General features: G+C 46.7%; 2 protein-coding genes across 7 annotated transcripts in view; both read left to right on the top strand.

The window, feature by feature from the left end:
* Positions 1-5,672: 5,672 nt before the first annotated feature.
* SMIM19 (small integral membrane protein 19) lies at positions 5,673-8,162 on the top strand. Its single transcript, XM_040065362.2, has 3 exons — positions 5,673-5,844; positions 5,935-6,059; positions 7,247-8,162. Exons 1-3 carry the CDS (start codon positions 5,681-5,683, stop codon positions 7,318-7,320), a joined length of 363 nt encoding a protein of 120 aa, XP_039921296.1. The 5' UTR covers positions 5,673-5,680; the 3' UTR covers positions 7,321-8,162.
* Positions 5,957-12,717, top strand: part of SLC20A2 (solute carrier family 20 member 2) — a 59,131-nt gene continuing 52,370 nt past the window's right edge. For 3 of the 6 annotated variants that reach the window (XM_040065358.2, XM_040065356.2, XM_040065357.2), the window contains exon 1: positions 8,711-8,857. The gene's annotated coding sequence lies outside the window, so the exon portion shown is untranslated. Of the gene's footprint in view, positions 6,060-8,703; positions 8,858-12,717 lie in introns of those variants that run through there. The other 3 variants (XM_058420810.1, XM_040065361.2, XR_005701047.2) reach the window with 3 other exon arrangements.

Raw genomic sequence — 12,717 nt, 5'->3', positions numbered from 1 at the left:
TTCCTTCTTTCCAATTCTCTTTTCTGGGCATTTCAATCTTTACCACCAATCACAGCCTTTGATAAATATTCAGGAACTTTGCTGCCTCGTACTAGCCGCTCGTGTCTGTCTAATGGAAAACATCAAATGATGAAGGGCAGGAAGAGGCCTGTTCACAGCAGGGAGCCTGCAAGTCCCTTTCTGTTCACCAACTCCCCAGCCAGCTCTACACCAGTGGACATGACCTCCCCTGCTAAGACCGCTGCCACAGTTCTGCATAACCTCAGCAACAGCTGCTGGTTCTTATCTTAGGACCAGATCAAGTGTCTCACATTCCCTGTCCTTTCCCACAAAAGATGCTTCTCTGGGGATGGTCATTGCCATGTTTCTCATTGTATTACTGTTCTTCCGTCCCAAAAGTCCAGTCAAAGAAACTGCACAAGGATGCAAGTCACACAAGGAGAACAGCTACTGATGTTTATCTCCTTCAAAAAACTACAGAGGAGTTCCCCAAACTACCCTAGGTAGTCAGTGCCAAGGCAGATATGATCCCAGTCATTCCAGGGCTTTTATTTGCTGTCATTGTCAAGATGAAGGCCCTGGGTCTGGCCCCTTTCCAAGGGGTAGGGCGACCCTTTTGCTGAGGTTAGTGTAGCCACCTTACCCATCCCTTTTGGGCAATGCCTCCTCTGCCATCCCTGCAGCAGTCCCACGTCATATTTCACCCACCCAGCTGCTAGACAAAGAATCAAAGCAGAAGCTGTCTCCCAGATTCAAGAAATAGCACCCAGTTCCCAGACTGAACTCTGCTGGGACACTGCTGTGTGAGCAGTGTGGGAGACCAGGACATTTAGGGCGTGTGAGCTGAGCCTGCTGAGTCTGGCTGCGGGTGTCAGCTGTGTCAGGGCCCACTACTGATACAGTGCGCTCTATCCTTGGCCCAATGCTGTCGCCAAAACAAATTCCCAGTGGATTTCCCACTAAAGTTTAGCCCTTACCGGGTAGGTTTGTACCACAGGTTACAGAATGGAAACCACCTGTCTGAGAGCAGAGTCCCAGACTCAGTTCAAACCCACTGCTCCTTTCATTTTCTCCTTGGAAAGAGGAGAATAACAAATAGCACTGTCAAGGTTATGCTGTTTTCCTCTCCAAGCTGCCTGCTGGCTGCACTATTCTGGGGGGTCAAATCTGCTGGAGCATTTCCTGTTTTGCACAATGGATTTCAGACTCCATCCTGAAAGCACTCCTATAACACTAAATCCTGTAGGGGTGAGCAGCCTATATGGCAACTCAGCTGTATGTTTGACACCATCAGATGTAAGAAGTAGTGCATGAATATCTGCACTACCTGTTGTGTAGGTCTGGGTAAATGTGGAGGAAGTAAGATGGACACAATGTATTTAAGTGAACATTTGTTTGAATTTTTCTTCTTTTGGAAGGAACTGTTGAAAATCTTTGTTACTCTGTATTTAATAGAGTGGTAACTTTTAAATATATCAGAAGTTTAGAATACCACACAAAGTTTTTGAAATTCTGTCACAAGTTCTAAAATAATATTTTCCTTTGCTACCACATAAACAAAACATCAGATCATTATCTTTGTGAAACAGAGGCAGTGTTGTTTGCCAAATATAATTTGTGAGCTATTTGGCAGAATATGCCACTGTAAACTGATTCTATCATTATGACTGTAACGTCTTACCAACAGTCAAGAGAGCCTGGGAACAAGAAAAAAGTGGTTCTCGAGTTCTTCTAGTGTGATATAATGTGTATATTTGTAGAGTCCAACAAAATAAATTATATGCTAGATGGTACTTTTTAAAAAGGAAAAGGATTTTGTGGTTTTATTTTAATTGAGGTACTGTATACTTGAGATGACCACATGATTTCCAGTAATTGTCAGTCTGTTCAGAAATCTACAGTCCAGTATTTATCAGTATGAAATGGTAAATATATTTACATTACAGAGATAATTATGTGTCAGCAATTTTTGATTTTGTTTAGCTCTGAGCAACTCAAAATGCATTAAAAATTATATAGTTATATATAGACACACACACACAGATCCTTTGGCCATAATTTTTAAAAGACCAAGCTTACGGTTCCAGTATTCACATTTTGGATATGCAGTAACTGGATGTTCAAAACTGATAATATTCAGTAGCTCTCAGTCAAATTTCTAGTAGTTGCTGGATGCTAATAACTTTTGGAAAGTGAATTCTTTCCCTGTAGAGCTGAAAGACCCTTTTCAGCAATTCTCTTGATAAATCTATGAGACTGAAGTGACCACTTTTATCAAGTACACGCTGGATTTCTTTGGGAATGAACAAAGTCTCTGTAAAAGTCGGGATTTTTAAGTGATTTTCTCCCTAAGAGCTCATTCCTGGGATGGAGGGAGAGTGGGGTGTTGTGTCTAACCCAAACTGAAACCCCCCAGGCTTATTTGCCTGTAATGTTGAGATTGGATCATGTTGTCTTAGGTCTCCATTAATCGCTTAGCTTATGCCAGTGCCGTATATTATTATTATTATTACATATTATTAGTCTGATGCCTACAGGCTTTGGTCATTGGCCAGGATCCTGTTGGTCAGATGCTATGAAGGCACAGCACAAAATGACAGTCCTTTCCCTACATGCAACTTTTGTATAAGAAAATATAAAACAACTTCTGTCCTCATGCATGAACAGCATACACAAGTATTGGTTATCCCATCCCACCTCATCCAAGCCACAAATAAATATGCTACATAACCTACATGGACAGGCAACACAATTTCTCACATGAAATTGAAACTGCAAGGCCTGACTATGCTCTGACCAAATTCAAGAGCAGCTTGCATTCCCACTGATGAATGTGCTTTAGGAGCCTAAGACTGAAACAAAAGCCCAGGCTCTAAAAGGAAGTAACAGTGTACCAGACAAGCTAACCTAAGTCAGCCAACTTTGCTGTTTTGAACCAGATTTCTCAAAGAAGTCATGCAGAAGGCCTGCACCCCCAGAACTCCTATTTCTACAGTCAAGTAAGGGGAAGATCACTCGCTTCCTCAGGTTTGGAAGGCTGTCAGATTCAGGGCAGCACCAGGTGTTGTGCTCCTCAGTCCAACCCCATCCTATCCACTGATTCACATTTACTAAATTTAGAGTATCTGGAAGAAGAAAATCTGTCTTTGCCTGTCTTGTAGGTTGGGGGTGGGTGGATAATCAAAGTCTTAAATCAAGCATTTCATTAAATCAAATGAACTGGGCAACGCTAGTGAGGCCCTCTATTTCTGTGTGCTGGAGACTGCAGAGAAAAATCCCAGGACCTGAGGTCATGCTTTGTGGATGCAGGCCCTGGTTTCCTCTGCATGGGAGGCTGTGTACAGAGTCCTGGGGCATCCCAGTCCCTTCCCAGCTTGTCCGGAGCAAGCTGTGGGGTTAATACAAAAAGTGCCTCTAGTTCCAGGTTAAATACAGCTTCTCTTCTCCTCATACAAGGGAGCCTCATCTCAGCTGAGGTCTAGAGACAGTAATGCAATATAAAGAGTACTGAGATTACTTACATTTGTTCTTTCCACTTTTCTTCAAAGATGTGCAATGCTTTCTTGTCGGGCTTGTTAGCAGAAACTAAATAGAATACTAAAAAAGCAAACAAAAAGCCTCAACTTCACAAGAAACTGCTTAAAATCCCTCTGAAACCATGCTTAATTAACTGTCTTTTGTCGTGTTGCATAAGTGACTTTTTTTTTTTTTTTTTTAATCTCTCTTAGTGGTTTCCACAGTTCTGTGCATGGGTGCCATCCCAATTTAATGACCTAGAATTATGTCTAACTGTTGTCTATCCTCCTTTCCCACACAATGTGGGGCAAGGAACTTTTCTCATGACACCAGTGCCTTAGGTTTTTATTTTTGATATTGTAATTTTCACTCATATTCTTTTATGTCCTGATCTAAGGCCTCTTAAAATGAATCTGTTCCATACCATGGAAAGAGAAAGACTTGGAACATCTTGCAGTGAGAACACAGCTCCCCAAGGGATGGAGTTTCCTCAGGCTGATTTGACATCTGCAAAGCAAGTGCCATCCAAATGAGGTGTCTAGACTCCTTGCATTCAGTAAGGGATCAGAGCAATTCCTGGGCACAGGAGGTATGATTCTGAATGTTTGACATAGGTTAAATAAATCACACCGTAAATAAATGTGGGGTTTTTCCCTTTATTGTCTTATAAAGGGTGAAGATGGATAACCATAACACAAGCACATAGCCCAGATACATGCTAAGCAGAAGGACATGGGCCATATCACTGATGTCTAAATTGTAGCAGTTCCAGTATCTGAAGGAAGCTATGGTAAAAGGAAGTATCAGGGAGAGAGGCAGATAGAAGCAGAAGGCCCTGGCGAAAAGCACACCCAACCTCTCATGTAGCACAAACACTCCACATCAGGCATTAGGGGAAAACTTTGTGATTTCGTGAGTGTTAGAGCAGCCTGGTTTACTTACGTCTCATTAAGCAGTTCAGAAAACTTTTTTGAAACACTCTCTCTGTCAAAGCATAATCATAGAATTGTGCTTTTTGGCATCAGGAGCATATGGACCATCAATGAAGCTATGTTATTCCAGCACCTGAATATCCAGCAACTCCCATTTTAAGGGGGAGGGGGGGAGCGTGGGTGGGTGTGAAAAAGGTGCAAAAACTTTCAGAAAGCACTCGTTCTATTTTGACAAATTTAAATTGTCACATTTAGTTCCTATGTGAAAAGCGAGAGCTCATGACAATCTGAACCTCTTTTTTCCGACACCTCGCACATTCGAACGACATTCCACATAATTCCACTGCCGCTGCATAAGCACCAGCCCGGCCAGATGCCTGCACGCCTGCCGGGCTCCTAGAGCTGCTGCATTCACACTTCTCCTGGCCCCACACCCATCTGTGCCTTTCCCTTGGACAATGGCACAGCAAACCCAAAAGCCTTGTTCTATCTCCGGCGCCCGTGTCCCTGGGAGAGGAGTGGCCTCCTCCGCGTGTCCTCTCTCCTAGGGTCTGGTATCTGGAGGGGAAATGAAAGTGTGGGAAGGCACCCCAGCGCCTCACGGACAGTCCAGAAAAATTGGATTTGTTACCCAGCGTGCAATAAGCCAGAAACACGCCTGGAAGAGACATTGCTTATTCCCTCTACAGCTCCCTGAACGGAGCTGGTAGCCACGTGGGGGTTGTCCTCTTCTCCATGGCAACAAGCGACAGGACAAGAGGACTGGTTTTAAGTTGTGCCATGACAGGTTTAGGTTGGACATTAGGAGGATTTTTTCACAGAAGGGGTGATTTGACACTGGAATGGGCTGCTCAGGGCGGTGGTGGAGTCGCCCTCCCCCGAGGTGTTTAAGGAAAGGCTGGATTTGGCACCAGGTGCCACGGTCTGGCCGACGAGGTGGTTGGTGTTCGGTCATAGACTGGACTCGATGGTCTAGGCGCTCTTTTCTGACCCCATTGGTCCTGTGATTCTATGATTCATTTCACAGTTGCACAAGTCCAGGTGCCGGGTGGTGTCCCACAAATCCGGCGCGCCGCCTATCCATGTTTTCTACCGTCCAGACACTTTGGCCATAACGCCGCCCCACACAGCCCGCCGCCAGCGCCCATCCCGACTCGCGGCGCCCCGCGGGCCCCCACGCCGCGCGCCCGCTGACGTCACTTCCCGGGGCCGCGCTGCCGGCCGCGCTCCCCATGGCGGCGGCGGGGGCTGGCGGCGCGGGCGGCGGCGGCGCCTCGGCGGCGCTGGGCGACGGCGGCGCCATCGACTACTCGGTGCACGAGGCGTGGAACGAGGCCACCAACGTGTACCTGCTGGTGGTGCTGGCCAGCCTCGCCCTCCTCGTCTACGCGCGGCGGTGAGAGGAGGCCCGGGCGGGGCGGGGGCTCCCGCGGGGCCCCCACGTGAAGGGGACGCCTCTCACCGCCGCGCCCCCTCCTCCTCGCAGGAACAAGAGGAGGATCATGCGCATCTTCACGCTGCCCCCGGCCGCCGAGACGCCGCCCGAGCCCAACTTCTACGACAGCATGAAGAAAATCCGCCTGCGGCAGCAGCTGGAGATGTACTCCATCGGTAAGTCGGAGGGAAGAGGGGGCTCCGCCGGGCGACTGGGGGCCGTTCCTAAAGGGGTGGCCTCGAGCCTTGTGCGGTGGGAACGCCCCCGGCCCTGGGGCACCGGGTGAGCAGCGGCTCTGCAGCAGCCGCGCCGCGGCACTGCTGAGCGTGGATGTACGGAGCGGGGGAGCGGCTGTGCAGTTACCCTAAAGCGCGCGTCAAAAGGAACCCCGAATCCCATGTTGCACTTTGAAAGAGCTGGGAAGGTCTGGATGTTTTCAAAAAGTGAACGGATTTGTAAAAGCTGAGAGGACTGTGGAATCGTAATAAATCATAATAATTACATAAATTGAAAATAAATGAGAATTTTACTGTACCAACAAGTGTTGCTGCTCCCATCTTACTGCTGAAGGTCAGGATGGAGGCAGGAAAGAGCCCCTGATATTCCAGTGGTCCATTTCAGAAAAACATGTGACTTTGCTTCACATCTGCCCTACGTGCCTGCCTAGAGGAAATATGGCAAAAAAAACCCTTAGTGATCTGAAACTACCTTTTGAACGCAAAGACATCGTATAGAGATTCTTACACCAGGCCATTGCATTCCGTAGGAACAAAATTGGATGTTCTTCCTACGGTGGAATGCCTGCTGGCATTCGCTGATGGTGTTTGTAGGACCGCACACAACTCTTTGATCTCCCTTTGCCTTGCTAACCAAATTAATTTTGAAGTCAATGTAATTGTTAGCTTGTGGCTTGTATATTGTGGAGGAGACGAGAAATGCGGACATCAGCCTTGTGACTATTGAGTTGTTCAGGTCATCTGTAATAGAACTTATGAAGCCATAGCCTTTAATTTTATTTATTTTTATTTTAATCAGAGGACCTGAATGGAATCATAGTTCTCTGCCATTGATTTACTGACGTTTTGCTATGACTCTACTGTTCAGCATTTACAAGGCCACACTCTAAAGGTGAAGTTCCACATGATGACTGAAACTTCCCGCTTGTGTGGCTGAAATGACATTCTCTGATATTACATCTGTCTCTTGATTGCTGTCATAGTTATACGAGTATATATAAACATGTATGTATACGTATACATATACATACATCTATGAATACATATATATACATGTATGTAATAATAGTAATAGTAATCTAGAATAAATTGTATAATCGGTGTTGATTGGTGTTTCTTTTTTTCAGCAAGGAAGTATGAACAGCAGCAGCAGCAGCAGCCACCAAAACAGGCTGAAAGCGTGCAGCTCTCAGTGGAATGAAGCCCACAGTTCTGTAGGAACTCAGGACATATATCCAGTGCTGATTTTAAGAGTCAGTGTGGAGCTACTTTCAATGTTTTTTTATTGATACATACCTGAAGGCAAGGGGGAAAAGTAAGGGAACTGTCCCTAAAACTTTGTTCCTAGTAGCTTTTCTCTGAGCCCTTGTGAGGTAAAGTGGGTGCCCACTGGAACATTCAGCATGAAAGTACCCAGCACAGGGCAGCCCTGCTCAGAGGAACCTGAGGGTAGGGGAGTGCAGTCTTAGCAGTGTCTGAAATCGTTTCTCTCTCTGCTGGCACCTTGGAAATCAGCTCCTAACTTCTCTGGCAACAGCACCCTAGAGAAAGCAAGGCAGTACCTATCTGCCTGGAAACCCTTGTGTTCCTTGATCGTGAATTGTTGAATTTGCTGAATACAGTCAGTAAGTGTGAATGAAGGCACTGTGGCCCTACTGCCTGGTGAAGGTGAACAGCTTTGAGAGCCCAGTGTCGCTGGTGGTAGTGCAAAAAAGTTCTGTTCTCTGTTTATTTGGGAGTTACTTATGCAATACTGTGAACCTTTCCTGGAGAAACTTTGAGAAGGACACAGTGAACTACACATCTAGAAGACACTTAAAGCCACTACTTTAATGTTAATAGCAAAGGTGGTTAGCTTAATTTAGTCGAATTGCTGTAAAGAGTGGGTCTGTATGTAAAAATCTGTATAAGCAGGTCACAGCTTATCCAGAAGAGACTTCACACTGCAGTTATTTTTTCTTTCTAGGTGAATCTCAAAATCAGTCAATTGAAAGGATTCTGCAGAAATTATTTTTTAATAAAAGCAACTAATCATGAAAACTACTTGAAGACATATCATGCTGTAATTCCTAAGGTTACACAACTTCAGTTGGCCAAGTGATGAACAACCAGCACAGTGCTGGGAGTTTATGTCCAGAGGTTTTCACCTGTTATGCACTGAAATATATTAAGTCTTGGAGCAGTGGTGAATACCACTGCGGTTACATTTGGCTATTAAGAAACTTGGCTTTTAGCACCAAATTTTATTATATTGAAATGATCTGTAATTTAGTGTCTGTAGGGACTGTAAAACGTTACCTGGGCCGAACTGAGAGTGGCAGAAGGCTCAGGGGGTTTGCCCCTTGAAAAGGTTCCTTTGGGTGAAGGGTGGCCCCCTGTGACAGCTTCCTCGCGTGTAACCGCGGAAAACCGCGGGGTCACTCCTCGGGGGGGGGCGCGGAGCCCCGGGGCTGCCGGTGCCGTGTCCTTTCCCACGTTACTCTGCCCGTCTGATAACCCCGCTCCGCAAGGCGTCCCCGTCACTCGGCGGGGTGTACGAGGCACAGACATCCACGCCCGGCAGAGCTCCCCGGGCGCGGGGGAAACCCCCGGGCAGCATCCCCGCCCTTCGCCCCCCGGAAACGGCGTTGTTTTCCCTTCGCTCGACCTCACTTCCTCCCGCGCTTCCGTCTCCGGGACGCGCCGGCTCCCGCTGCCGCCGCCGCAGCTGCTCGGAGGCCGGAGGCGCCCGCCGGGCGGTGAGTGGGGCCGCGCCGCCCGAGCCCCCGCCGCCCCCCGCGGCCCGTCCGCGCCCAGGGCAGGGCAGGGCAGGGGGCGCCTCGCCGGGGGCCGTGGCGAGGCGGGAAGGGGCCGCCCGAGGAGAAAGCGCGGTCGGGGGCGGGAATGGGATGTTCGGGTCCGGCTGCATTCCCGCGGGAGGGCTGCGTGCCGCCGCCGGGCCGGGCGGGCTATCCGCTCCGTCCTCCGCGGGAGCGCTCCCCGCGTGTCCCGTGGCCGGGGTCGCGCCGCGGGCGCCGCAGCGATGTCCCGGCACGGGGGCTCGTGGCCGTCCGGACAGCTGAGCCCTCCCTCCCCACCGGCCGTGCCCAGCCGGGCGGGCAGGCAGGGAACGGAGCCTTTCCGGTGGCACATCTCCGCCGGCGCCGCTGCCCGCCGCAGCCGCCCGGTGCGGCTCCGCTCGCTTCAATGCAGCACCGTGGCAGAATGAACGCGCGCCTTGCCGCTTACCCAGCGCAGCCGTCTTTCGGGCTGCAGATAGTAATTTCACGGTTTGCCTCTCAGCTCAGCTGAAAGCGCCGTGAAAGGCTTAGAAATCTGGAGCAGCGTGCGGCTTCGTTCGTATTCATGGACCTGGGGCACGGGTACGAGCATCTCAAACTTACTTATCCAGAACAAAAAGCTTGTAAGGAGAAGTACCAAAAGCGAAAAGTTTTCCATCGCCCTTGCCTTTTGCATGTCCTGGGGTGTTCGAAGTATGCTGCTTGAGCCGTGAGCGAAGGGCAGGTCGTATTTTGTTTTCCTGGCAAGTGCAGCCACGGAAGTTCTGTTCCAGTGAAACGATATCCTGCTCTGCAGGGGGGCTTTATGTTTTCATCTGTACAGTACAAGAATGTCTTGGACAGAAGGTGTAGTCAGCTTTTGAAATTTTACCTCAAATATCTGCACTGATTTTTACCTGTTACTTAATGATTCTAAAAGCAAAGGCTGATAAGGTAGAGAGACAATAGAATTTCTTTTTTTTTTTTGCATCCATTTTTAGTAGTCAGGCTTATAGGCATGCACGGGAACAGATTCTCAAACTCTCATGGAACTTTGTTCATACAGAATTTTGGATGTCTCAGATGGGGAAAGTTCATGACCTAACAAAAATTGGGCCAAAGTTATCTTCAGTTACATTTATTTTTAAGAATGCTGTACAGGGGGAACTGTTTCTAGCTTACCCAATACTCTTTAAAAAGCTGTTATGATGTGTAGATTTACTTGTGTCTGATCATGTGAAGCATGTGAGGGAAGGTTTTCTAAGGAGTCAAAACTTTACATCTGTAAGATACTGCAGACAATCATTAACAAGTTGCTCTCAATTGTAACTCCAAAGTTTTTGAGAATCTGACCACTCTGTTGTCTCCATGTGGGCTGCTGAATGTCAGATCTTTGTAAATGCAGTCTTCAGATGGCAGTACAACCCTGACTCTATAATCTTATGTGAAAACTATAGTCTTCTGTTAACTGGTGGAAAAGTCATCTCTCTCCTCGTAACGCAAAATGTGGCTGGCTAGGGTTTTTACTCAGCGCTGCACAGAAGATCAAAGGTTTTCAGATAGAGCTGTATAAATTCTGTAACAAGGCTCAAGAGGGTCTTAAATATTTAAGCCATGAGTATGTCTGTGTTTAAAGAAGATGTTGTAAACTCTGAGAGCCCTGTAGTGAAAATATCCTCCCCTGGGCCACAAGCATTTTGAGTTTCAGTCCAGTGTTACATGTCTGGATAGTATGAACTGATACGTGCAGGCCAAGCCCAGATTGAGAACGTATTCTGCAGCAGATGCCATGATGCCTTATAACCAGCCACAGGATTTAGGAATTTCAGCAGAGTGATGCTCGAGTGGTCCTAAACTTGCTCTCAAACTTCACTTCCAAAATTGCCTGATGCATTGAGAAGACCAACAGAGGAAGCCTTTGCTGTACCACTAGGTACTGCTGATGGCAGTAGAAGCTCTGAGAATTGGGATAACATCCCAGTGCTTCTGTCTCGAGGACAGTTTGCAGGGAAGCTTCTTCAGTGCAGTGCAAAATTATTAATTGAAAATATTCTAACCAGGGATGAATCTTTCTGTAATTTATGTTTTGCACATATGATTAAGCAGCGTTGGCCAAAAGCCTGGTGACAGCACAGGGCTCTGGAATGTTTCCCTGTTGCCTGGGCAGTTTATTCATGTTAACTTACTTCCGTGAGCTTAATCGCTCCTTTTAAAGTCCTCCTGAACTCAGGAGTGCCGCTGCTGTTGAGCAAGCTGAAATTATACACGCTGCAGGGAGAAAGGTGGGGATGTTGCAACTTAACATCTCTTTGAGAGGAATTGAAAAGATTTTGCCCTAGCCCTAATTTCGTCATTAAAGAGATCGAAAATTGTCATTGCATGCCTTCCTCAACAGGGAAGCAGCACGTTGTTCGAAAACGTGTCATTAAATCCATGATGTCTTTGGCCTGTTATGACTAAAGAGCAACAGCAGTTGGAGGAGTCTTGCTGACAAAGTGGAGTCGTAGGTCATGGTTGCTTATGCTCCAGATCAGAACTAGTGATCAAAAGGCGTTCCCTTTCCCCTCCAAACACTTAAACTGTTTTAGTCATGGTAAGAGACCTGGGTGTTGTTTATTAACATAGTCACTCAAACAAAGGGCAGCACTTGATCTTGTCCTTAAGGCAGAGCTGCTGCTGAGGAGCAGAAGGTTTCAGTGCTTCAGGCCCTCGAGAATGGAGGTAAGATCCTTCACTTTGCAGCCCCGCATCTCTTGTGGCATAAGAGTTGAGGGCTGTGATCAGTTATTTGTAGTCTAACAAACTCTACCAGAAATTGGCATTGCCTGGGTCGAGAGGACTCCCTCCTGGCTGAGGGAGAGATATGGAGGATGACCAGAGGTGCTGACTGCTGGCAGAACAGCCCAGGGCCGGCACAAATGTCGCATGAGAAATCTGACATCAGGGAGTGGAAATGGATGCTACTTCTTCTGTAACAGAGGGCCAGAAGAGAGAAAAAAAGAAGACACATGTACTGTTAGGAGCGAAAGGGTCATGATTTTTTAAGGCAGAAAAATCCTGCCTTAGTTACTTTTTCCCCAAGTCTCTGATAAAAAAATGGCTGATAAAACTTCGCAGTGCTCAGCTGTCTCTGTGAAATCTGTGTTTGTGTTGAAAAGACTAAGAACCTTTTTAAGAATGAAGGTGCTTTGCCTTATTTTTGCAAGGAATGTCTAAGCTTTGGGTGTTACTTTAATAAAAATAATTCCTGATCTTTTTATGGAATATCTGAACTCTGGGCGTTACTTTAATAAAAATAACTTTAAACTCCAAGATTAACAGAATTGCTAAAAGGAATTAGCTCTCAATATGAAAAACAATAAACTAACTTTGAAATTTCTGAACCAAGCCCTCAAAGGCAATTTGTGGCAAAACTCCAGGAAAAAAAAAAAATCTCATTTTTATAAAATAGCTGTTTATCTTCTTTCTCAATTATATCGAGGCATTGGTTTGAAAAGTGATTCTCTCCTTAGAGATGCCTAGGAATGAGGTGTTTTAAGAGAATTTGGTTTAATTTTAATCTAGCAGTAAAATGAGTTAATCTTGAAAAGGGGCTGTTCAGATTTGGGATTTACTGAAACTGTAGTCCAGGAAAATACTTTACATTTGCATATCTGAAGAAGAACTTAGATCCTGAGTCTGCGAAGGAGTAGTCCCCTTCAGTTTCTGCCATGCTGTCAGACTTGCTGGAACTGGTTTTGGACTTCCTTGATGTATAAAATGCACAAATGGATTCACATCTTGCTCCTGAGAAAGAACATGGTTTTGATGAGATAATAGCAACATTTGTCATTTTCATA

The sequence above is a fragment of the Hirundo rustica genome, chromosome 5 (genome assembly GCF_015227805.2).
Source record: "Hirundo rustica isolate bHirRus1 chromosome 5, bHirRus1.pri.v3, whole genome shotgun sequence".
Classification (NCBI taxonomy): domain Eukaryota; kingdom Metazoa; phylum Chordata; class Aves; order Passeriformes; family Hirundinidae; genus Hirundo; species Hirundo rustica.
Note: the sequence above shows the minus strand (reverse complement) of the source record. Positions and strands in the feature narration are given on the sequence as shown.

Coding starts and splice junctions, on each gene's coding strand:
- SMIM19 (XM_040065362.2), top strand. CDS start 5,681: ATGGCGGCGGCGGGGGCTGGCGGCGCGGGCGGCGGCGGCGCCTCGGCG. Junction 5,845..5,934: donor CTCCTCGTCTACGCGCGGCG/GTGAGAGGAGGC, acceptor TCCTCCTCGCAG/GAACAAGAGGAGGATCATGC. Junction 6,060..7,246: donor GCTGGAGATGTACTCCATCG/GTAAGTCGGAGG, acceptor TCTTTTTTTCAG/CAAGGAAGTATGAACAGCAG.